Source organism: Pangasianodon hypophthalmus, chromosome 8, assembly GCF_027358585.1.
Source record: "Pangasianodon hypophthalmus isolate fPanHyp1 chromosome 8, fPanHyp1.pri, whole genome shotgun sequence".
In the NCBI taxonomy this organism is placed as follows: domain Eukaryota; kingdom Metazoa; phylum Chordata; class Actinopteri; order Siluriformes; family Pangasiidae; genus Pangasianodon; species Pangasianodon hypophthalmus.
Genome location: NC_069717.1, coordinates 10,980,463 through 11,006,212, shown reverse-complemented (window position 1 = coordinate 11,006,212; position 25,750 = coordinate 10,980,463). Strand labels below are relative to the sequence as shown.

At 40.3% G+C, this 25,750-nt stretch overlaps 1 protein-coding gene across 9 annotated transcripts in view; it reads right to left on the bottom strand.

Moving 5' to 3' along the window:
- Positions 1 to 2,857: 2,857 nt before the first annotated feature.
- Positions 2,858 to 25,750, bottom strand: part of elavl4 (ELAV like neuron-specific RNA binding protein 4) — a 69,511-nt gene continuing 46,618 nt past the window's right edge. For 8 of the 9 annotated variants that reach the window (XM_026922752.3, XM_053235973.1, XM_053235977.1 and 5 more), the window contains 5 exons: positions 24,225 to 24,328; positions 20,586 to 20,739; positions 13,568 to 13,793; positions 9,735 to 9,773; positions 3,896 to 6,846 (listed from right to left, as the gene is read on the bottom strand). In XM_026922752.3, the coding sequence (XP_026778553.1) occupies positions 6,519 to 6,846; positions 9,735 to 9,773; positions 13,568 to 13,793; positions 20,586 to 20,739; positions 24,225 to 24,328 (851 nt within the window). In that variant the 3' untranslated portion in view covers positions 3,896 to 6,518. Of the gene's footprint in view, positions 6,847 to 9,734; positions 9,774 to 13,567; positions 13,794 to 20,585; positions 20,740 to 24,224; positions 24,329 to 25,750 lie in introns of all 9 variants that reach the window. The other variant, XM_026922768.3, reaches the window with a different exon arrangement.

Here is a 25,750-nt window from a genome sequence, read left to right as displayed (position 1 = left end):
GAGGCTGAAAACGATAAAGGATCTTTCTTATGCCACCTGCTCTTTTGTCTTTGGGGTTGGCATACAAGAGACTGATTGAAAAATAGTGACAGAGTGATAGTGGATGTGTATAGTACCATTGGAGGTGGTGGCTTTCATTTCATCTGTGTAAACACACACTCTGGTAGACCCCATCAGTCCTTTAGAGAGTCCTTCTTCAACAGCTCCCAGCATGGTCTGAGACAGATTGTGTATTATAGGGCCACATGTGGCAGGGTTTAGGGGCATACAAAGCTGCACCTTGTTAAATGTGGAAAAAAAAAGGCCCTGTTCATTTCTGTATCCTTTTATGAAGTGTGTATTATATGTTTTGACTAGACTCTGACTAATAAGGCCAGAAAACATTCTCAGTTTTATAGTTTAGGTGATTGAACAAGGGATATTGATAGAAGTTATTGACATTTTCCAACTCTCCTGCAGTCAATAGAGTAACAGAGTCACCTGTTCAACTAATTATTGATCAGTCTTTGACAGTTTAACAAGACCTTTGAAATATTTCAAAGGATGTAAAGCATCTCTGTAGGTCTATCTCATAATGACTGACAATAATCAGAGTGTTAGCTAGTTGGTTATGAAGAAATGCAGACTTTTTGTTTGTTTTCAGAGAATTCAGTGCAGACTGGCATAATTTTAACCTTCAGAATGGCAAAGAGAACATTACAAGAAGATCTGTGGACAATAAAACAATAAAACATGACATCCAGCATTAATCACTCCTCTGTACACTCCTGCTGCCTGATGTGATGCTGGTGCCAGATCCTGTGGCTTCACTTGCCCTCCGGATCTGCCTGATTCATCCTGATGCTCTATTTCTGTTTGGAGCTTTTTGCACTTGTGACTCACCTTCTGCTGCTGTGGATGGTATCCAACACTAAAGGTTTGCACTTCCCAAAAACAATTTTATTCCCAAGAATATCCCTTGTAGATAATCTCACCTGAATACTGTAGACCTTTTAATAACTGCTGCTGTAATCATACTATCCTGTGCTCATCCTATGACTCCTATTCACAATCTGCTCATACTGAACATGCTTTTAACACACTGCACACTTTGCCTTGTAATGATTTATAATCCCACTATCGAGTGTCACCCAGAAGAGAGTGGGTTCCCTTTTGAGGGAATCACCATTGCCCCTAAAGTTTTTTCCCTACAGCTGGACATAATAAATATCATTCTTTATATTGTTAGCTAATTTTAAATGAAGTGCATTAGCTAGCTATATTAGTTAGCTTGGATCAAGTAGGGGTGCAGTATAGAAGAGTGGGTTTTGTTTCAGTGCTTCCGTATACCTGTATGTATGTTTTATTGTTTTATTACATCCAGCATCAAAAACAACGGCTTACTGTCAAAAACACTATACAGTGTAACAGCTGTTATTTTGACTCACCTAGCATTGTCTGTAGATGTTTTGTCTCGCCTAGCCAGCGCTTGCTACTGCTTTGGTTGCTGCCATGTGCCGCTGGCAATGAACTCCTTATGCTGAGTTTTATGTTTAAGATGTTATGGCATTAGTATGAATTGCACCTTGACTTGTGAGCAATGTGTATACGCTGGCAAGCATGTTCTCAGTTCTCTTTTACACAACTGTTTTTTCTGCATGCTCACTTCAAGCTCTGTATTAAAGATACTGTTTAAATGCTTTAATGCTTTTTATCAGGACCAATACCTGATACTAGTATTTGGTATTGATGCATCTCCTTACTATAAACTATGGTTTAAGGTGCATATTTATAACCAGAAATCTCAGCTCAAAGGAGCGCTACTGTTTCTCAGCTTGCACGTGTTTTGTGCCTGTAGCAGAAGAGAGATAAGGAGATTTTTTTTGGGGGGGTTGGGGGGTGGGGGTGGGGGGGGGGGGGATTAAGATGTCTGTTTGGGAAGAAATTATGAGCAAAGCATTACAGAATGGAAACCTGCCTTATTGTTATTGTATATGTGCACCGCCTTAAGACGTCTGTCAAGCTGAAAATGTGGTAGATATTTTGCCATTTGCTTGGTTGTTGCATTAACACTCTAACATCTGTGCTACGAAGAGGGAGGGGGTGCCAAGTGACTCATATTGTCACATCTCTTTTCATGAGACTTTCACCTCATTAAGTCTCTAACAGTGTGGAGAGGCTTGGACAGGCTGAAGGACTTTATCAGACCACTTATCTCCCTCATTGTCCTCTCCTTCATTCCCTTCTCACCTGCTGCACAGATCACACACTGAGCAAACAACTTCAGCCACCGCAAGTATCATTTAGTTTCTCATAACTGCTTAATATAGCTTATCACTGTTAATTAGTATCTTGCTGTTATTAATTAGCTGACTGTTTTATTATATGTTGATATTGCACTAAGCTGAGATGGGTAGCAGGTTTAGAAGGTTGTACATATTTAGTAAAAAGGCTTTGGCATTTGAAGAGTGTATGGTTTTAATAATTCTCTAGAAGATATACAGGGGGCACTATGCTCACACACTTCTCTCAAATTCTCAAACTGACTGTGATGTATTATTGACTAAGGAAAGTGTATTAATGTAATAATGCACTAGATATTTCTGTGCCTTTGATTTTGACCTTGGCAACCATGGCATTTATACTCATTTGGATAAATCATCAAATTCATATCTAAAGCAATAGCTCAAGTGACATTTAGTTCCGCTGGGGTTGCAGGTAGAGCACATCTTCCATGAATACCTAAAAGGTCTGGGTCTCTGAGTCTGTCTGTGAAATTTAAGGAAAATTTAATAGTCACTCAAGTAATGTGCAAAAGGAAACCTGAACAAAAGATTTCAAATAAGTGTGCTTTAAACAGCAGATAAGACCACACAGCTTTCAACACCTCATTTTATTGTCCCAACATTCAAAAGTACAAATAATTCAAACACAACAGTTTATGAAAAAGAAAAAAACATTTACAGCAAGATTTTTTTTTCCATATTTTGTTTTCCAGTTTCAGAAATGACCTAAACTAGCAAGGATAACATGAAGTCATTCATCGCAGTAATTTGATTAATAATAAGAATAATAAGAATAATAGTAATCATAATAACAATAATCAATAATTGATAGTTAAGTAATAACATAAATAGGAGAGACCAGCTTGGTCCAGTGAACATTTTTTTTAATCTTTTTTGTCTTTAAAGATTTATAGATTCTCAGATAGTAAACAAACACATCTTCAGGAGAAAATGAAAAATGACAAGAGCCTTGTTCCTCACTTGGCCTTCCCTCCTACACTACTGGCTGTTGGTTTCCTATTGGCAGGCTGCCACTATAAGGCGCTACGGGGGGAGAAAGTGAGCCACAGCGATTTGGGCACATACCACAGAGGCATGGCCCCATGTTCCAAACATCCTCACCCCCCCCACCCCACATACATACGTGTATACACGCACACACACACACACACACTCACACACACACATACACACACACACTCACTCACTCGATCCCAGTTATACACAGACTAATGGAGGGTGATGCCATGAGCAAAGAGGAGGAAGTGACGTAGGAAATTAGTTCATACATCAGAACAACATTCTACCGGGGTCGTTGCATAATTTAACCTCCCACCTGCGGTGGGGTCTGAGGAGGTCTGTGCTACCGCTCAGCACATGGAGCAGAGGATGGATTGATTTCTGAACAAATGGATGAATGATAAATTGTGTACGAATGCTTCTAAATAGCTAAAGTTCTCTAACATTCAAAGAAGTTCTATCTCAACATGAGCTGATGCTGCACTCTCAAAGAGCCGTTCACTAAATTTACCTCTCAAAATAGACTATATCTTAGAAAATATATAATGGGTGTCATCTATCAAATATCATCTTCTTATAGCTATTTCACTTCAACCAGTACAATCAGCGTCAATGTTTTTTTTTTTTTTTTGGAGTTGTGATGTCATATGCAAATGGTGGAATTAGTTTAAATCAAGGTTAAATTACATTAATCTCCACTGATTGGTCCAATGCAATGAATAATACTCAAACAACTGACATACCATATAATTAATCAAATCAAGGCGGCTAAGCCTAAAACATTGGATGCCATACAAATCCATGAGAAACTATGTTTAAGACCCACATTTTTGCATAAAGTTGGATCACAAAGCAACGGTAGTGTGTGGAGGGAGGGCGGGAAGCGGCTTTTAAAACTACACAAACTTATCACAGGTTATATTGAACCAGAACAACTGTTATAACATTCTATTAAGACTAAACTTTATTGAAAAAGATTTAAAGATTTATGTTTAACAAGACAAGAAAAAAGCAATAGCAAATTTAACTATTGACTAGGTTATGCATAGCGAGTAACTGTTTCTAGTAATAAGGGAAGAGCCTCACCCTCTTGACATTTTTTTAGTTTTTGACTTTTAAACTTTTTTATATTGTAATTTTGATATATTGGTACAAAGCACAAACGTACTAAAATTTCTCAGTGCACAGGACTAATGGAAGAGCATCTCCCCTAGTCGTTTGTTCCCTTTAGCTCAGAAACACCCCCTCCCTGTACCAGAATCACACAAAAACACAGACAACATAACAACAAACAAATAAATAAATAAATAATCAAGATAAATAAATAATGTAATCAATAAAACAATCAATCAATAAATAAATACATATTTCCAAGAAGCTATTTTTTTTTAGGTTTCTTTTGCCGCGGCGGTAAACGAAAAAAAATGAGTCCAATTTTTCTTTTTTTTCCACAAGCGACATGACAACATATTAAACAGGATTCCTCACGAGTTTTCTAAGTAACTGAACCATCACTTCATAAAGTTTTCATATGAAAAAAGACAAGCTCAAACAAAAAACAGTGACAACTCAGATAGATATAGATATTGTAAAACAAATGTAGACTATATATCATCTATTTGTACACAACAAAGAAAGACACATTTGTAATAGATCCTTTGAGGAAACAAATACTAGACTAACAAAACTAGCTAATTATCATTTAATTTTGACAAACGCTGTACACTCAGCAAGTAACCTATATGTCAGCAAGCCAAAGAAAACTTGTTAAGTGATTCTTACAAGGCCCAGATTTGCTCATCTGGCATCAGTGTTGTGAACCAGATGGGGGCCAGCAATTGAAGTAAACAAACCGAAAACAGCAGCTCAATTTAATGCCAACATTGAAGTTTCTTTTTTGTTCTCTAAATAGCACACAGAACAACAAACTTGGATATTTAAGATATGTGACCCATGTAATATAGCACCTACAGTTGATCGCTAAAGGAATTACGTCTCGAATGCAATATTTCGAACTCAGAGCAAAAAGAACCATAAGAATGTATGTTTTCTAAATGGAGAAGTGTGTGCATGTATTACTGATATCCCAAAGACTGATGATGGAAAGAAAATGAGTGGACAATGTGTGGCCTTACTTTGGGCTCTTGACTGTGAGGATGCCTCAGGCCTGGGAAGACCCTATCCCTCGCCTACAGGGGATCGCTGTTGAACAATTACGTGCTATGAAAAATTACCTGCCTGAATTTGCAATCCTTGATAAAACCATCCGTCTACAAAACCATTGCCAATCTGGTTCTCCCCGAAAAACAAACAACCTTTGATCCTAAAAAGTACCACGGCAGAACGAACAAGACAAGGTGGCACCTGACCCCTCCCCCAACCCCTAATTAGCCAGTCAAAATATTTTTCTCTTTTTTTCAAATCCAGATTCTTGTAAAAATTCTTCAATAATTATTATTTTAATCATTATTTATAAAAATAGATCTTCTTTCTCTTTATTTTTAAATTTTTTTTTCTAAACACATTTTCAAGCAAAGAGATCTTCTCTTTGGCAACAGTGTGTGTGTGTGTGTTGTTTTTGTCAACAGGAGTGCAAACCCATCCCTTCCCTCTCCCTATCTCCCAATCCCTCGTGAGGAAAGACGTGTTCTGTTTGCAGTACAAAACAAAACAATGTTAGAAATTTCTTTTCCGTTAGAGAAAAGGGATGGTGTCATCCCTGTTAATTTACTTGGGGGATTTAATAATATACACCAAAACAAATGAATGAATGATCACCGATTTGTTAAAAAGAGCCCCCTCCCAGTCTCTTCCCAGGGAGGTGTTATACTAACGACAGTGGATCCGGATTTAAAAGAGAACAAAAGGAAAACCTGAATCAAGAGAGTACAATCAGAAGAAAGGCATTCTCTTCTTTCAAATAAGGGCGGTCTGGTTTTGCTACTGTTTACAGAGAGGAGAAATCAAAGGAACAACCACTAGAACCGAAAGGATATACAACAGAATGCCTGTACCATTTACAGGTCTTCCAAATCATTAATATTTTCCATTTTCAATTTCGTAATACTTAGGCAACATTGGCTTATAGGTCCAAAGTTATATTATAAGCCATATCCAGTCCTGTTTAGTTGGTGGATTGGTTGTGTTCCTGTCTGTTGTAGACTAGCTGTGTGGGCTGAGGTGGGTGTTAGTAGTGGTGTGTTTGACGGGGCTACACGACAGTGGGGAGGGAGCTCAGGACTTGTGGGTCTTGTTGGTCTTGAAGGAGACCTGCAGCACGCGGTCGCCCAGCCGGTACCCGTTCAGACTTGCGATAGCCATAGCCGCCTCGTCGTAGTTCGTCATGGTGACGAAGCCGAATCCTTTGCACTTGTTGGTGTTGAAGTCTCGGATCACCTTGACATTGTTGACGGCACCGAACGGCCCAAACAGCTGCCACAGCACACTTTCGTCTGAGTCTGGAGACAGGTTGTAGACGAAGATGCACCAGCCAGTGCCGGTGTGCCCGGGAATGTTCATCCCTACTAGACTGGTCATGCTGTCTATGGTGATGGGAGAGAACCTGAAAATGACACAGATGAAAAGAGAGAGAGAGAAAGAAAGAGAGAAAGAGAGAGACAATAGGAGTGAGAGCTATGTATTAGAAAAAAAAGTTTTTGCATTGTGGAAGCAAGCATGATTGGAAAGAGCTGGCTGAGAGACCTTAGCTTTTTGCACCAGGTTTAACACACAAGGCTGCGCATCACTGGTACATTAGAACACCACATTAACTCTACAAGCTGCCCCTCTGTTATGTTAGCATCTTTGAATCTATTGCTCCTGATTTAAGATGATTTAGAGATTCAATATCTGTTTCATACTGAAAGGAAGGAGCTTTTGTATGTAGTCTGAAAAGGCTGTACTCTAGACTGTGGGAGGGCCATATAAAAAATACCATTCATACAGATACAAGCTCCTTTCTTTCACTGCCTTCCTGAGTGGCTCTATTGGAGAGCCCAAATTGCAGGAACTCATCACATTAATACCTCCCAAATTCATTGGAGAGTTGGAATGCAACTGAGTAAATCTGTTCTCATTCCTCTTGTAATCTTTCTTTTTCTGCCCCTTTTCTTTCTCTTGATACAGAGATTTGAATGCTCAGTTGACTTCACTTAATTGCCTTTCCGCTTAAAAGAAATTTCCACTTTAAATAAAAGGTAAATTGGATAAAAGATTTATTTCATATGCCACCTCTCCAGGAATGACTATAGGCATTATTGGGGGTACTTTAATTGAGATTTCCGCTTTGCTGCAGATCAGATGGCTCTGCCGAAACCTTTGCGCGTAGCGAGTAGAAGGCTATGTGTGTGTGTGTGTGTGTGTGTGCGCGTGTGCATGTTGGGGGTGGGAGATCGAAAGCAGCAGTCAGCGGGTGGAAAATGCAAGCAATGCTTTCTAGGTGCCTGGCGTTGGGAACAGAGTGTATTCCACCCACACCCCCGGCAGCTCCGCAATGTATGACTGTGATCGATAACGTTGTGCAGACTGCAGGGCCAGCCAATTCCCTGCTTCTTGTTTTGCCAGGAATTACTCAGATATTTCATCTGTGCTTTAGCTGCCGTGCCCCAGCAAAGTCGATACGCCTGCTTCTTCTCCCTTTTGTGTCGCGCCGGCCATGTCTCATTATGCAAACAAGGCGTATAATAGCGCATCAGCTTGCTTAAGTTCCCTGACAAGCAACCATCTCATAACTTCAATTACGGCGTGTTTCTGTGTAAATAATGAATCCAGTGCCATTACTCATCTCAGAGAAGAAAAGGTGGGGAGGACAAAAAACAGGCTGCATGGTAATTTGGATGCCAGTCATCTTCAGAACAAGTGTGTGAGGGCCAGCCCAGCTTAACACGAGTGTGGAGGAGGCTCCTGTCTGCTCCGGCAGGGCCGAGCGCGCTCTGTTCTATCTACTACATCGAACTGTTGGACAAGGAGTTGCATAGCAACGAGTGACTGACCATCCCATACTGTCCACCTTCACCTGCTGCTGCTCACTTCCACAAGCTTGGATTCCTTTGTTAATTACCTCCCGCCATGCGCTCCATGAAAAGCAAAGCATCTCCTTCAGCCCTGCGCTCCCTCGAGAAGAAAACAGGATTGTGTGATTTCTGCACAGCTGTCTCCACCACTTTGACAGCTAATCACATTCTGAGTAAATAATCTGCATGCTTTGTCTCTCTGTTTTGAAAGATGGGCTGTCACTTCAAATACTCTCTGCCTTGTTTGCATATATTATTTTATTGTATCGGTTTGTCTGATTCACCTTGTGGCTTTTGTAATTATTGCATTTTTTTCCCTTCCCCCCACAAGTGTCTGAATATGCTGAACAAATTAGCTACAAAGACGTTAAGGGTAGAAACAAGTGAACCTCTCACTGCTATAATCTGTGTTCTGTATGTTAAAGAGGCAGCCATTGTTGGTTTTATAAAGTAAGTGAGAGTACTTTATGGAGAGCATATCCTGGTCCTTTATCAGTGATGGGTGAAAAAAAAAACACATATGCTACTGACACAGAAAAAGAGAATTTTATGTTGCAGTCACTTTCAGGCAATATCCTCCATCACAACACATTCATTTTGTTGAGGAAATGCTGAAATATTAAATAAATCATAAGCACAAAAGGAGCAAAACTGTACATGAGCAAAACCCAGGTGATCAGAGGTTGTGCTAGCTGCAGTGAAACACTTGTTTCCTGCAGGGATCCAGGAGAACTCTCACCCCCCTCCGCCTCACTCTTACCCTCTCCATCCAAAAATAGGACAGAACGTTAAAGGTGCCGGGGTAAGCATTTATATCAAAATGACAGGAAACATTTAATGAGACTCACTGACCAACACCTTTAAATGCTTTAGCATTTTTGTCTTTGATTTACTTCCAAAGCAGCTTTTTAGCTTGCAGAAAACTTTACAGATACCTGATCTGTAGAACTGCTGTACAAATAAGAGGAACAAGCAAACAGTTATACCTATAAGCCATCTGAGGGATTTAGAGCTGCCTATATTACTGCAACAGGGCTTACAGGAGTTTGGAATAGTGGTAAATTGCATTGCTGTAACTATAAAGATACTAAGCTCGGCGGAGTTTGGGCTCGAGACCCTGAATCCTGTGGCAACCACAGCTCAATACAAGTTACACATAGTAAAACACAGAAAATACCAAAAACTCAAAATTCTGCAGTCATCAGAATCAAACAATGCATACTCTTCACTAAAATTATGAAAGGTAATTTGGATATTTGTAAAGACTAGAGTGGTTGGTGGTTTGAAATCAAGCAGAATCAAGTTAAAATCAAACTTAAGAGACAGGGAAAAACCTTGAACAGAATCAGATGCAAGTGACTTCAGAAAATGAAGAATCAAATGAAAAAGAAATCATTTTTTCAACATGGACATCTGGCATTCGGTGAAGTTTAATTACCTCTTAACGCCATAGGCCATATTAAGCAAATTGTCCAGCCTGTGAAGAGAAGGAGGGTTCTGATGTTAATGCAAGGCAGATGGTCTACTCACCCAGTGGAACTAATGCTAAAGCCCTGACTCACTGAAGAAGATGCCCATCCAGCAATGGCCCATTACACTGTTCAGCCCCATCAGGCATGTTGCAGAGTCAACCACTATGCTAGCCAAGAATCAGGCACTAACTCTAATTTGGAAGGCCCACCTGAAGCCTGTCAGACCTAGAGACACAGCTAACATAGCCTAAGGCTAAGAGTCTAGTGTTGTTATGACCTGAGCATTAATAGCTGTCTAAAATGCTTTAACATATATTTGCTTGGTATAATAGAATTTTTCTTTACCTGCTAATGAAAATTTTTCTTTATCTTGCTAATGAAAAAACAATCAAAGACTAATCTGATTTTTTTCAAAATAAAACAAGCTGACTTCTAAAGTTAATTAGAAATTAAGTAATTTATCTCACATTTTTGTTGTTGAAATCCACAATTTTACCTGCAGCTGAGTGACCAGTGTATTACCGGCTATGCTGAGGTCTGTCATTGTAATGGTTCGTATTTGTGACAGATGATTGAAAACGGATTTGAAGCTATGACACAAAGGAAATTTATTAACATCAAATTAACTATCAAAGAATAAATTCATGACATGTTCAGGCTCATGTAGAGATGATATGCTGGCGGTATGAATGACATTGTCTCCAGAGGTTTACACCTTTTAGTGCAAGGGGAAAGTTCAGTAATTTAATATGACATTTGAATGAAGTTTGAGGCAGGACATAATAGGATATTAAATCAAGGTGTTTCTCTCTCTCTGTTTCTCTCTCTCTCTCACTCTCTAGTCCTCTCTTTCTCTCTCTCTCTATTCAGTTCATTAGCCCTGGTGACCTGCTGGGCTGATGCATTAGAATCTCATCCCCATCAGTCACTCTCATTTTGGGTTCCCGTCTGTTTGGCCACTTTTCGACCTCCATCCCTCACGAGGCCTGCCCCTGTCTTATGTCCCTATTAAGCCTCTTCAAGATGGCCGACTGGGCTAATTAACGCTTTCCCACAATTCAAACTCTTTCTTACATATATACACACACACCATGTAGCCATATAGATAAAGTTCACATTAAATGTCTAACTCTACAATTTAGAGCCGATCTTTCACACCTGTATTTGTGTCATCAGTGTAAACATGCCTCTGTTCTCAAATGACCCATATGCACGCAATTTCAAAATCAGCAAATTAAGGCTTATCGTCCACTTGTGCCACAATCAGTGAAAATATGTTATATTTGTAACAGCATCATATTTTGTCACTGTTTGATGACAGGTTTATCAAACAATATATGATATTGTTATATATCAAACAATTAAGCTACTTTATTGGGTCTTCAATGATTATTTTACTATTTATCCCCCATTATTTCATGTTTGCTACTGTTAAAATGGATCTGATATGGTTAATGACAAAAACGGTATATGTATGTGCATCCAATTGTTCAAATAAAATCCCATTCTGATTACGCTCAGATAACTGCCTATCAGCTATAAATCTGATCTAGGACCACCTATGAAAGTAACTCAAATCTGATTTTAAAAGATCAGACTTTTGTGTTGATGCTGGAAAAAACACTAAGGTGGCCACGTACCACCTCAACTATGTGAACGTAGCCACACTGATCTTCCTACTATCACAAATTCGCAAAAACTGTTCAATAACGATACTAAATGCAGCCTTTCAGTGTGGGCTGTTAGTAAGAGACCAGCTAATCAATTACAAATTTCAATTTGGCTTGAAAAAGTCAAATTTATGGAAAGCTGTTTTACACTTTTAAAAGTCTCTGTAACTAGTCATAGAGGGAACATGAGGAGTGAATCTTGCACAGGTAGAATGATAAAAAGTAATGCATGGTCATTAGGGATAATGAAAGGAAGTCACTGAGAAGAAAGGGTGAAGCTAAAAGTCATTTAGAGTGTGTTTCAAATGTCATATTAATGTATGTTAGGTTACATAGCCATAAATAGCGTAACAAATGTGATGGCATTTAGTTGAAATGGAAAAGCGTGGGAGGAAGAGGGGATGACAGAATGACTAAAAGAGGAGGGAGGACTGGGCTGTATGGGCAGCTGGGTGGCAGTGTATTGAAAGTATGAGTGACTTCTATAGTAAATCAGAAGTTACATAAAGTTGCGTTTAATGTTGAAGGAGATCAGAAGAGCAGGACACAGAGAGAGAGAGAGAGAGAGAGAGAGAGAGAGAGAGAGAGTACAAGACGTCTCTTAATGTGAGCTGACTGACATGCCATGAAGCAGTATATGATGGTATAGTGGCAAAAAGTGAAATAATTGGAGGAGTTTGGAAAATATATAGAAGTCAATAGGAGGAAAGAAGGATAAAAAATGCAGGGTAACACCAAATGAATGGAAGAACAGAAAAGCAGTGAAAATTGAAGGGTATGAGCACTGGTAGGGAGGCGTGGAATGATGCAGAGTAATATGTGGAGGCCATTACACTTTTGGAGATTTGGGTAAACATGGGAGATATGTTTGGTGGTTATAAGCTTGAAAGCTGAGGGGATTAATTTAGAAATGTATACAAATAAAAATGTATAATAATAATAATAATAATAATAATAATAATAATAATAATTAGAAGAACAAGAAATTGCCTCTACTAAGGCAACATAGAACTATATTGGCATTTTCAATCCTAATAAATCATAATAAGGAGAAGTTGGCTTTTTCAAGCCAGCATAATTAGCTAGTCAGGTTGCACTATTGGTAAATGAGTTAATTGGAGGTGCACGAGCAGGCGTCTGTGTACGAGACATTTGCAAGCCTATCTGAGCCTAGTTTCACAGTGTATCTCCAAACAAAGACAACACAATGGAACCTTTGTGTGGCTATGTAATTAATGCAAATGTAAGACATCATTTTCATATCTATTCAGTTATAATGGTTTGCAATGTAAGAGGGATTAATTACTGATTACTGTCACTGGCATTACTGTACAGCGGTAATTAGCAAGCATGACACGTTTGTGCTAACACGTGATCCTGGGTCCTTAAATGGCAAAACAACAGGCGAGTGTAGTACAAATAAATAAATGGCTTTTCTTTAAATGAGTGATTTTTTTGTTTTTGAGATAGACGTTAACACGGCACCACTAATTTCAACTGAGTTTATAACATTGATAATAAGTGAAAGTGCGTAATTTATCCAGCTATATACAGTTATTAATGGGGACTGGTGAAATGGAGGAGAGAGAGCATGGTGTGATAAACACAGAATCTTCATGGAGACATTATGAAGGACCACTGTCATTTATTACAAGCTCTTCACTACTTTTTCATGTTCAATCTCTCTTTTATTTTTCAAACAGAAAGGGTCTTGGTCACCTAGTGTCACGCTTGAAATAAAATCTGTGGCCATAATGTACTGATGAACAAAAACCATCTTCTGGAATGGGAAAATTACACTTATAAATTTGTGTATTTTCTTTACAGAGGATTCTGTTTTTTAAGACAAAAATAAAACCATGAGGGTTAGGGTTAACCTAATCTATGACTGCTTTTTATTTATGCAATTAAAATTGGAACGTGTGCATTTTTTCCATCACTATGGTTAAGCAACAGTGTAAATGGTTTCCAGTCTCATATCGTCTTAGTAACAGAGCAACCACCAATTTAGTGTTGTATATTACTCACTTGCTTAATAAGACTCTAAAGACAGCATGCAGTAGAATTATAGCAGATTGATAGCTTTAGTGAAGAAGTTGCTGGTCTGCAGCCTGGCTGGCTGGCTTTACCTGAACCTCTGGGCTTGGTGGTGCAGGGGCCCAGGATAGCGGCGGTTGGGGGACTGGTAGAGCTGCGAGAGCAGGGCCTGGCTTGTCTTTTGGCTCGGGTTGTTGGCAAATTTCACTGTGATGGGCTCAGCTGCTCCGGAGGGCTTCTGTCCATTCAGGCCCTTGATGGCCTCCTCAGCCTCTATTCTCTTATCAAAGCGAATGAAGCCTACGCCACGCGAACCACCTGAGGGGCCAAAATAGCACAAACAAGACACAGGCTATGTTTATCTCCACCGTCTTTCACTTTAAGCAGGACATCAGTACATATACAGTTCTAAATATCTTTAGAGAATCTCGCATGGACTTCCTCACACAGGCAATAGCTTTTTGTCTTGCATAGAGACACAAATATTAGATGCATTCGTAGTGAGATAAAGAAACCGGTCCCTATGACTTGATGTTGGAAATGTTGCGTGACAGTGATGTGCGTTCCATGTGTGACAGCTGCTATTGCTGGCATCGCATTATGCAAGCGAGTCGTGAGGGAACAGCTAGATTTCATTGGCCTCCCTGAGTTCTGCCGCTGTCAGGCAGAATTGTAATTTGTTTTCTTTTTTTCATGAGAGAATGAAGATATTGTATTGGTGTGCTCCTGCCTGCTGATGTGGAAATGGTGTTTGTGGAAATGGTATGTGTGTGTGTGTGTGTATGGGGGTTGGGGACAGTGACTGTTCCCAGTACTATGTGAAGGTATCGTGTCCCAGTCTGTCTCAAGCTGCCAGGCTTGCACAAGCTGACGGCCACACGCTACCGCATGGCATGCTGTGTGCGCTGACATTTCTGTGGTTTCCTAGGCAATGTTTTTTGACCGCCACCTGAAAGTAACATTTAAAAGAGTCTGGCTGGGAGGCCTTTTGTTGGGCTGCTTTTTAATGAGACACTTCCTACTGCTTCAGGGAGGTGAGCATGGAGACGACTTGTCTACACGACCATTTGCATAATGCATGTGTGTGCTTGAATATGTGTGTGTGAAAGAGAAATGGTGTATGCATGTGCTCATGATCTGGCATGTCTACACACAAACACACATACCCACACGTTTTCAGATTGTCACTTCACACTACATTCTTGCTTCTTGTATTGACGGTTTCTGTTTGGGGTTTTCTTGCTGAAGCATACTGTTAGTGCTGTCTTATTGTTACTCCGTCTTAGTATTCAAATCAGACACTTTTGATATATGCAGCTCTGGAAGCAAACATTTGTACGCAGTCTCTTCAACGCAACAAGCTTTCATTCAGCCTGCCTCTGCATTACACACACGCCTGCTTTCTCTCTCTACAGCACTGTTTCTCTCTTTGCCAGCATCATCCCTGACAGCTTTTCCTTTCTGTCTCCCAGCCTTCCCACAACCTGTTCTGTTTAATTAGCCTGACAGAATGAAAGACAGAAATAAAGCAAGCACATACATTATTCTGCACCATTCTGGATGCATTGCTAGGCTCCCTGCTTTCTGCTGTGTGAAATTGAGGTCAATTCAGATTTCTTAGATAGTAGAATGAGATGACATCTCTTTCAGAAAAGTTTGACAAGCTACAGATTCAGAAACAAAAAATGACAGGTAGAACTGTACCTTAGATTAGAAGAAACGAGCACAGTCTGAGTGAATTCTTTTAGTTTAACTGAAGTTTAACTGAAAATTATTTCAATCATGTTTTATGTGTTGAAGTGTTTTGACATATTTGTGTTTTTGTGGACATGAGTATCTGTGAATCAGAGAATGAAAGAAGATGCAACTGAAGCTTTGCTTCACACAAGTTCTTCCTTAGTCTCTAAAAGATTTCTATTTATCCAGGATTTTGTTTTCCACTTTTTTGCACATAATTCTTGCCTATAAGTGCCAGACAAGTCTGCATGTTTGAGAGGCTGAGGGTGGGTCATTAAAACTACCTGTAACAAAATCAAGCTCCCAATTTTCCTATTCTACGAAAGACACTGACCATCATGACTGTAACAAAATAGCTGTCCTTCATAAATGTTAAAATTAGAAGCTAAAATAATAGGCTGTTACTCAATAATAAAGCACAGCAACATTAAGGTGCTCATTAGGCAAAAATGCAAATTGAGCAGGTTTATGTTCACTGCTCTTTACTTTTCTGAGACTCTTTATGTTTCTCACAGTCTTCTAATAAGCTCACTAAAGCAGAGCTATTATAAAAAGTCTAACTAAACAAAGGCAGCGGCTGGCCTTAAACTGGGGACGTGGGTACTTTCAGCTTCTTTTAGCACTTATCATCAACCGAACAGAGTTACGGCTGCAATATGTCGTTTAAATGCACTATTCTCTCAGTATTCAGCCTGTGCCTTACGTAACTTTTACCTGTACTTATCTCGGCACAGCACATGCATTGCAAGAGAATGGCTGGTTTAATAATAACCCAGACACACATATGCACACACACACACACACACACACACAGGGCTGCGGCCTGACAAAGCACTTTCCACTGCACGCCCACTGTTCACAGAGAGCGAGAAAGGAGGAAAGAGATAGCAAAAGGGAAAGTATGTTCCTCTGGGAACAGAGAGATCTGAAGACTTGGCTGTTAATGAAAGCTTTCGCTCTTCTTTCTGAACTTAAGCACATTGCCATCTTCTTTCATTCTTTTAAGTGGCTGTGCCAACAGTATGGAGCATTTATTATGGTAGTGTGTTAAATAGTGTGAGGGTGAGAAGCGTGCTGTGGCATGAGCATAATCAGGAGGAAGAACAGAAAACTGACTCGTTTTAGAGAACTTTAGCTACTGCTGCTAAAGATGGCACTTGAAAATCAGTAAGGAAAAATCTGATGCAAAGAGCTACACTTGGTCTGTTGCCCTTGTGTGCTTGATATATGTCTACGTGTGTTCGCAGTGTATTGACATTATTGTTGAGGTTCTCATTTTTAAGTTAATATGATTTACTCATCATATACACATTCAAGCTGTGTTTTTCCTTGGTTGTTAATGTCTTTCTGATTATTTGTATCTAAACGTCCCAGTTGGAAGTCTCGTTTGCACTGCAGTACTACAGTAGATTAATGATTTCTTTTACAGAGAGAGGGGGAGTAAAGAATGATGAAGACGGAAAAGGGTAGACTGTTTTTAACAGTGTTTCCTATAGGTATCCTGTAGGAGGAATGTCATGGAGACTGATTCAGTCTCCAGAACAGCAGCTTGTGAGAGGCAGCACTCTGGATCAATAAGATTGGCACTAATTGATGAAAGACACATATTGACTGCTCTGTGTAAAGAGCTGCTCTGAATATTTATCCACTGATCAAAGGTATGTACCCATCACCTTCCATATGTTAGCTTAAAGTGGCTTCAGAGTGGCCTGATCCAATGCTGTTCCCTTAAGATTAAACCCCACCCACATGATTACATGATTAGACAATGCAATTGTTGCCAACCCATCTTGCAAACCTTAACCTGAGGACTTCTTAACCCATCAACTCAGAACTCATACAACTTGGCCAGTCTAGATTGTCAGTGGAAGTGATATAGAATCTGTGATGCTTGCCAACAAGTACCCTGTGACAAATTCTGTCGTAAGCAAGCCGCCTGTCCTTTGTGCTATAGTGGAAAAATGCTCCCTTATTGTCTCTGTGTTACTTTAATTGACTAATAGTCAATCTTTCATTTCAGCCTTAACTGCCTCTCTGGATATGGGAAACTCCATCACTCAAGAACTTGCCAGAATGCACATCCCCATGGTCCCATGTTCCCTCCATGCACTAAACCTACTGGACACAGGGTCCAGTCAGTGAAATGACAATTACCCTTGTTATAACTCTTGGTCTCAGTTATGAGAAAAACTCAAGAAAAGAAAATTATCCTAGTAAGGCCTAACTGAATATTAACACAGGACCTTGTTATCTACTGGAAAGATGGAGAAATAGTACAGAAGAGCCCTCTTAGTACAAAGAGCTATCATAGAAAATCCTAAAGTCCTACACAAAATGGAATATCAGGACCCTACTGAGTTTTTTTTTTTTTTTTTTTTAACAAATAGAGTGCAGCTCAGTTTGATCATGGGACTGCACAACTGACCTGCTGCTGGCCTACACCCCCCTATAGACCTTTATTTATACAGGAAAATGAATATGGACCATAGTTTATAGGGAAATCCATTACATAATTGATATCACTATCCACTACCTCTAGTCGAAGTGCACATCTATTCACCTTTACATAAAGAAGTACAGTCAAGAATCCCAGTCACCTACTAGCTGTTGTGTTTATGCCACTACCCAGCACCCAGAATAACTGGAATCACTACATGTCTTGAGACAAGTATACACAAAACTCCCTAACTCAGTGATCTACACTTATGACCCTTTCAGTATTCTAGTATACTCATGTTCCTCCCGTGGTTAGGTGAACCTTCAGATGTCCCAGTTGTGAAAGACTGGAAGAGGAGAAATGAACAAACATGGATTGCAGCTCACATTTGCATTTGAAACGTCATCAGAACGTTTATGCTGAGTGCTGTTAATGTCCAGGGCAGATCTTCTGCTGCTGGAATCCCAGTATCTTACTGTCTACAACTGCTATCTGGTCTTCTTGGTAGGTCTCGTGAGTTAGTACTATACCTCCTCATAACTGGACAGCATTCCTACATCTTCTAAGCCATTTTATTATGCCAGGTGTCGGGCTATTGTGGTTATTTTACTTGTGGAATGGGAGGGTGATATCCCTACTAGGTATGCTACTAGGTGCCAAGGGGGCCATCTTCAACATGGGTTTCAATTTCAGGAGCAAAGGGGTTCTAGTACAACCAAAATCCCAATTCACCACCATACTTCCTTACTGTGCTTACTATAATACTTCTTATGGTTGTATCTTTTTTCCCATCTATCTTTAATTAGTGCTTGTTAGTACTTTGCATATATACTGTACTTCAAGCCATACTTGTAGCAAAGTCTTGTTGTCTTAGCACTTCTCTAATCTTTCTAAGATGGTTTGTCTCATTCTGTTGGTTTTCTTGACACTTAAACAAATGCGTCTAAGGCTCTATTGCTCAGTAATATGCAAATCAGCTCATTACACTTGAACACCAATGAGATCGCCTCCCCTGAAGCACTGGCAATTCAGTACCAAGGACAGCACCTGCAGCCAAAAGAAAATGATGTTCATGTGTGAACGAAGCTGGACCAGGCTGAATTGGTAGTGCTTCAGATCTTGTTGGGATTCGTGATCCATGCAAGTCGTTGTCTTACCATCCAACAACTAGTCCACTAAAGCAAAATGGAGTCCACAAAGACATAAAAGGGCTAGAATTATGAAAAGCGTTATTCTCAAACTCTTTGGTGTTGTTTCCCTGCTTCACTGCTGCCAGCTATGTAAGATTGGTGTAAACAGTGGGCTCCAGCCAAATCTGGTGGTCTCCTGCATGATGGTGAAACACCAACTCTCACAGAGAACCCACACCAAAACTCTCAGAGTACCACTGTACTCAGGATGCCTAAACCTTTCTTTCACTCCACCACCCCTTCATCAGTCTCACTAAAATACCCTTTTGGGGTTTAAACTACAATTAGCATTTGTGTGTTGTGTCTATTAATCTACTGCATTACCATATCGCACATTGAAATCTATGGCCCATGCTGTCAAGGATTAGAACTGTCTGTCTTTATGGTAAACATACTGCTAGGGTAATTGCACTCACAGTCGTGTTCTAGGAACTGTATTCAGCTTAATTACATGAAAAAAAATCTGAATACAAAAGTAACAGTGCATTACATAAATTCGCTGCACTGAAATGAAACTGATCTCGACCCTGGTATGGATTGATAATTAATTATAGCATTATATAAATGGTATTATGTGGGTGGAGTGTTGCTGAAGTCTTGCTGAGGCTTCTAGCAATTTAAACTAAGCTGGAAGTAGGTCTACTACATGAAATGACATGAAAACTTGAATTTCTCTGCTATTTTGTTATCTTGGTCATTAGCTCCCAGATTCCTATCCACACAAACACACACACACACACACACACACACCCTGGATGATGTTTAAAGCTTGGCGGTAGAGCAGTAAACCATGCTCGATTTGTTTTTATTCAGTAAGGGCAGAGGCGACATGGTGCCTCTTAGCTCTGCAGCTCGAGGAAAAAAAAAAAAACTTCCTTGTTTCATAATCACTGGCAACTCAGATTTAATTAGTCATTAGGATTCATCCTACGGCCCTGTCGCCCTGGAGGAGCCTTCTCATGGCCCTGCAGGGGTAGAGTGCGTCAGAAGGATGTCTGCGTATGACGAGGATGTATGAAAATGAGGTTTAGGAGAGTGTGGAACAGCATAAGATGCGTGTAGTGTGTATATGTAGATTGGCAATGAATATAAGACGATTTGAATGCTAACTCTGTATGTTTGTGCATCTTGGTGAATATGAGCATACACTGTTCCTTAGCAGAGAAAATGAAATCAGATCATGTAATATTCTGTGGTTTGTGGGATTGCATTGCAAGTAGTGATATCAAAAATATATGAAAAGTACTGTTCCACAGCATACATAAAAACTACATGAGGATATATATATATAATATAATGCTGTTTGAAAAGTAAAGTCATGACCTGGATTTGCATGTTTTATTTACCACTTCCTATGGTCATGGGATATGTTTTGTGCTCAAATACATTTGTTGGGTCTTGGCAGCGGCATGTGCGTTTAAATGGGCATTCTGCTCCATCAGTGCACATTAGGCAGACTAGGGGTACTTGCTGCAGGGGAGGAGATCCTATGAAACAGAGCTAACAGTTATGCAATGCAAGCTGTGCCAAAGGGTTCCTCTTTACACAACAAACACATGTGTAATTGTGTGCATGTTTAACCACAAATCATGCCCCGTCATGTATAGAAATAAATATGCATACTGTGTAATATATGAGATAATGAAAGGCTATAAATCTGTATGGCCAAATGTGTGTGAGTGAGTGTTTGTGGGCTGATTGTGATTGTTACTGTGTGTGCTGACTGAGAAGTTGCCCCATGGATACCTGTGACCTGGTCGACGAGGATACGGGAGGTGATAATTCGTCCATACTGGGAGAAAAGTTGCTCCAGCTCTTTCTGGGTCATGGTCTTAGGCAGCCCACTCACGTACAGGTTAGCATCACGGATAGAGGCTGAGCTGGGCCGTGCATATGACACCTGAGAGAACACACACACACACACACACACGGTCAGGTAGGCAGGTCAGAAGATGGTAGAGAATTTCTTGAAAACATTTTGTGTATGCTCTGGGGTTCCCCCATATCACAGTGAGGTGTGAGTGCTATTTGTAGGTTTGCATATTTGCATTTCTCCGTACTGAACTGGCGAATAGCACTCTGGAACCTTCTGTCTCTGCTAGCAGTGAGAGCCAAACCATTGCACTGTCTCACCACACACACACGCACACACACACACACACACACTCTCTCTCTTTCACACATACCCTCGCACAATATGCTCTCTCCCTCCTCAACTTGTCAAACTCAGTAGCACCTTGGACAGCTCCTCTCACACTAATACACACTGGTTCTCTCTCCATGTCACTCTGACAAACTTTCTCTTCCAGTTGGTTACTGAATATCACTCATACAATATTCACACATTGTGGTAAATCTCTCATCACACACACACACACACACACACACACATTGAGGTAAATCCATACAATTGCATGGCTTTCTCTTTCTCTGAGTGTCTCATTAGAGAAGATCAGTGATGGTTATATCTCTCCTTTCATGCCATTCCCTTGCCATTAGGAGCAGGAGCAGGCACTGCCTTCCATGTTTCCATCACTGCTGACAGTTGGGTTCCAGAGCCATCAAATGCTGTTACAGCCATACAAATAGCGAGCTGAAGACATGATCCATGCAGGAGTAATCTCCTGAAATCCAGTTAAAGTGCGAAGGCAAAAGGCACAGAGCCCTGGCAGCATCCTTACCCTGCCTTCTGCTCTTTTTTCTTGTTCATTTGATTTTTTTTACACTTCCTTTTTTCATCCTCTCTTCTTTTCTTTTCATGTCAAGCAGCTCCAGATGCCCGATCTATCAACACCCTGTCTGCCTGTGAAGAGTCTGTGTGTGTGTGTTTGTGTGTGTGTGAGTATGTGTGTGTGCTACTTAGAAAGAAGTGTGTGTTTGTGCGTCTGAATGATATGTGTGAGAATGATGAGTGTGTGTGTCTGTTTCTCTGCACGAAGCTCTGCTCTTTGCACCCTTCGTAGGATTTTTCCTCTCACACCTCTACAGGAAGGCAGAGTTGGAGTTTAGCTGTGAAACAGGAAAGCGCCATGAAGGCAGGAGGGTGTCTGTGTGTTTGCATTTGTGTGTACTCCCTCAGAGTGTGAAAGGGGAGATCAGGGGTGAGACTCGCACCGTCTCCTTCACTCTCTCTTTTCCTCCATTTCTCTCTCACACATTTCTATTTCTGTCCCTGTTAGACAGCACTGTGTTCTGATTATTGTCCTTCCTGTCAATCTGCATTAGCTTAGAGTCTCTCAGCCTGATTTATGTGCGACTTATAAATCTTACAATCTATCAGAGGAAGTCTGGGTTAAGGGCTTTATTGAAATTTACAATAAATGCAAGCATTTTACTTCAGCAACGTGTCCTCTAAATCTAACCCCTCACTGAAGTAAGCAATATATATATATATATATATACATATATATATATATATATATATATATATATATATATATATATATATATATATATATATATATATATATATATACTTCTCTGTCTGTTGCTGTTGGATGGGTTGTCTTCATCCCCACTCTTTCTTAGATAACCTCAGAGCCTAGAGAGACCTATGGCTCACAGCGTGTATTTCAAGAGGATGATGACCTTCAAATACTCTTATTTGCTACGTTGCAAGAGAGGATTTCATTCTCCTCATGCCCTCTTGCTGCATTAGTGGAAGAAAAAGCTCCTATTGAGTTGTCTGGTGTTAGTCTAAAGGAAAGGTTTCACACAGCGAAAGAGAGGAGAGTGAGACTAAGGCCTGATCAAAGAGAGGAGATGGAATCACCATCACCACTGCCTCATGCTGCGATGGATGGATGGAAAAAGTCTGAGGAAAAGAGAGGTAGAAAGATAAAGGTATTAGAGTACTCTCACGACGGCTGGATTAGAAGGCGTCCCACTGGGAGAATCACAGTGTGGACTGTCTTGGCTTGTTTGTGTCATCTTTCGTCCATGTGAATGAGCGAGAAGGGGAAGGAGAGAGAGAGATCATGTATGGTGGGTGCATGTGAGAAGTGTGTTTGTGTGAAAATGCGTCATATGAAGAGCAAGAAACTTGGATCAGTGCAGGTCATTAAAGCACCGCGCATGAAATGCTACAATAAACTGCCCCTGGGCTCAAAAGCTTCACCCTCACATCGGTTTTACGGCCACAGGACTGGTCTGTGGTGTGGAGCACAGACCCACTGACATATGTTAAAGTGTTAGTACTGTGCTGCTGGGAATCTGTGTGTGTATGTGTGTGTGTTGTGTGTGCACTCCTGCCGCCCAAACAGTGAGAGATGAGCATGTGTGCAGTGAGAAGCTGTGACGATGAGCAAACACACACACGCAGTGACTCATTTCATCTCTGACGGGTTCCAAACTGAGGCTGAAACCAGCACTACAGTCGAGTCACCACAAACCCACACATACACACACACACACACACACACACAAAGCCACCTGCTACTGGCCCTCTGGAAACCGCCCATGTTTGTGTTTATCCCAGTTTCAACACCAGTTTTTTTTCTCTATTTCCATTCCTCCCTATCTCTGTCTGTCTTTTTTTCCTCCCAGGCAGCACAGCCTGAGGGAATGGATGCTGTGTTTTCATGTCGGCCTAAGCACAGGAAATCCAATCTGATTAGATTAGAAAGGATGTAACTGAGAGGCCGGGGATTATATGCCAGATGATCTCACAAACAACCCGATTACACCGTGACTCAGACTAAAAAGGAGCAGAGGCGAATAAAAATCATTTGCTATTTGTAAAAAAATGCATAGAATTACATTTTTTGGCTGGATAAATATAGAGTTCCACTGACATTTTGCCACCAGACAGCATATTCTGACTCTACCTCACCTCTCTAACTGGGTTTACAGTATAACAAAAACACATTGGGGTGACTACTTAGCATTTTAGCATCTTTTCATTATACATTCTATTTTTCCTTTTCCGTGTGACTCCATGATTTGACATTTGGAGATGCATTTGCATATCAATTACACTATTTTCCCTTTTCTCCCTGCAGTCGCTCTCCTATTTCCTTCTGCATCTTAATGAGGCGGATTTCCCCTCCTCTCGCTTTTGTGTCGCAGCACCGCAGCCCAGCACGAGTCAATACACACCACATGTGCTAATCAATGCAGCTCCACTGGCAGAAATGGTGACAGGAAACATTCAGTGAATTGACTCGTGCAGTTGGGAGAAATGGCTGATGACTAATTGGGGAGGAAAGCAGGAGCGTACTGCCACCCAAATGAGATATTGTTCCATTACCGTCATACGATCTCATAACAAAATCAGCACCGTGTTCACACACACCCCTTACCATACACATACTAACGTACACACACACACACACACACAGGCACACACACTTGCCTTCTAATACTGTGGTTGGTATTCAACAGTACCTTGATAGTTTTGGTCTGAAGTCTGAGTCCATTTAATGTGTTGATGGCTTTCTCTGCATCCTTTGGGTCAATGTAGTTGACAAAACCATATCCAAGACTCTGTCCTGTGTGTGAGAGAGAGAGAGAGACAGAGAGAGAGAGAATGTTAGCACTCTACAGCATTAGCATCTATGACGCCCACAACTACGTGTGGGCGTTAAGAGTAAGTTTTCCACTGGAAACCTCTGACAGTGTCTCAACCTGAATGATTTTGATTGAACATTCTCTCCCTACCGTCTGATGCTCAGAAGGCTAAGCAGCCACCAGCACAGCAGATTCCCTACAGAACCAGCAGCTGCATTGCTAGCAGCTTTTCTCTTCCTCCTCTGGCTTTCTTTAAACATCTTGCCACACAAGTGCAGGAGAGCTCTGATGAGGAGTGCAATGCTCATCTGCATTTATTGAAACAGATATGCCCGAGTCCATAGCGCATACACAAACTGAACTGTAAATGCCAAACAGCTATACTGCTCCAAATGCTGAAAAAAATGGCACGGGAAATTGGTACCAAATGCTCTGTGCTTGTTTTGGACAGGACATCCCACCCTTTTTAAAAAAGCTGAAGGCCTTCATTTATCATGATTGCACAGACAAAATTTCTAAAATCTTATATCTTCTTATGCTTTACATTTGGAATTGTTGTATTTGGAATTGTTGTATGTGAGTAGGCAGATCATACAAGTAAAATTAAGTTTAATATTGACTCATTTTTCAGACCTGCCAGGCATGTGTATGTAATTGCCAGGCACTGCTTATTTACATACACATTCCCACAAATAACCATATATGACATCTAAAAATCTCTGCCTGAAATTATGAGTTCTATTCTTCAATGAAACAGCCCCAACACCCAAATACAATAACACTGCCTATGCTATGGAGCACTAAAAGACACATTTTTCTCTGAAAATATTATTATTATTATTAGTAGTAGCAATATCAGTAATAGTAGTAATAGAAATCATAAAAGTAATAGTAGTGGTAGTAATATTAGTAATAGAAATAGTAGCAATATTAGTGCTAGTAGTAATATTAGTAGTAGAGTAGTAGTAATATTAATAGAAGAAATCGTAAAAGTAGTAGTACTAATATTAGTAATAGGATTACTAAAAGTAGTAGTAGTGGTAGTAATATTAGTAGAAATAATAAAAGTAGCAGCCTGGAAAAGAAGGAAGTAGAAAAAGTTACTGTAAATGAAGAATACTTCTAAGCTTAAGAAGCGTAAAGCTTGATAAATTAAATGTAAATATAGTGGAGTTTGTAACCCCGCCTGATGCCACTTCCACATCTGCACAGTGACACCGGACTTAGCTGTTAGCCGAGCAGCTCTGTCATCATTTATTTCAGCTCTCGCTTAGGGGTGCAGGCAAGCAGGAACTGCAGGAATAACACCCACCAGCATAAACACACACACACACACACGATTTATAAGAGCTCAGCAGGCTTATCAGTTTATCAGCGAGGCATATGCACATACACAAACACAC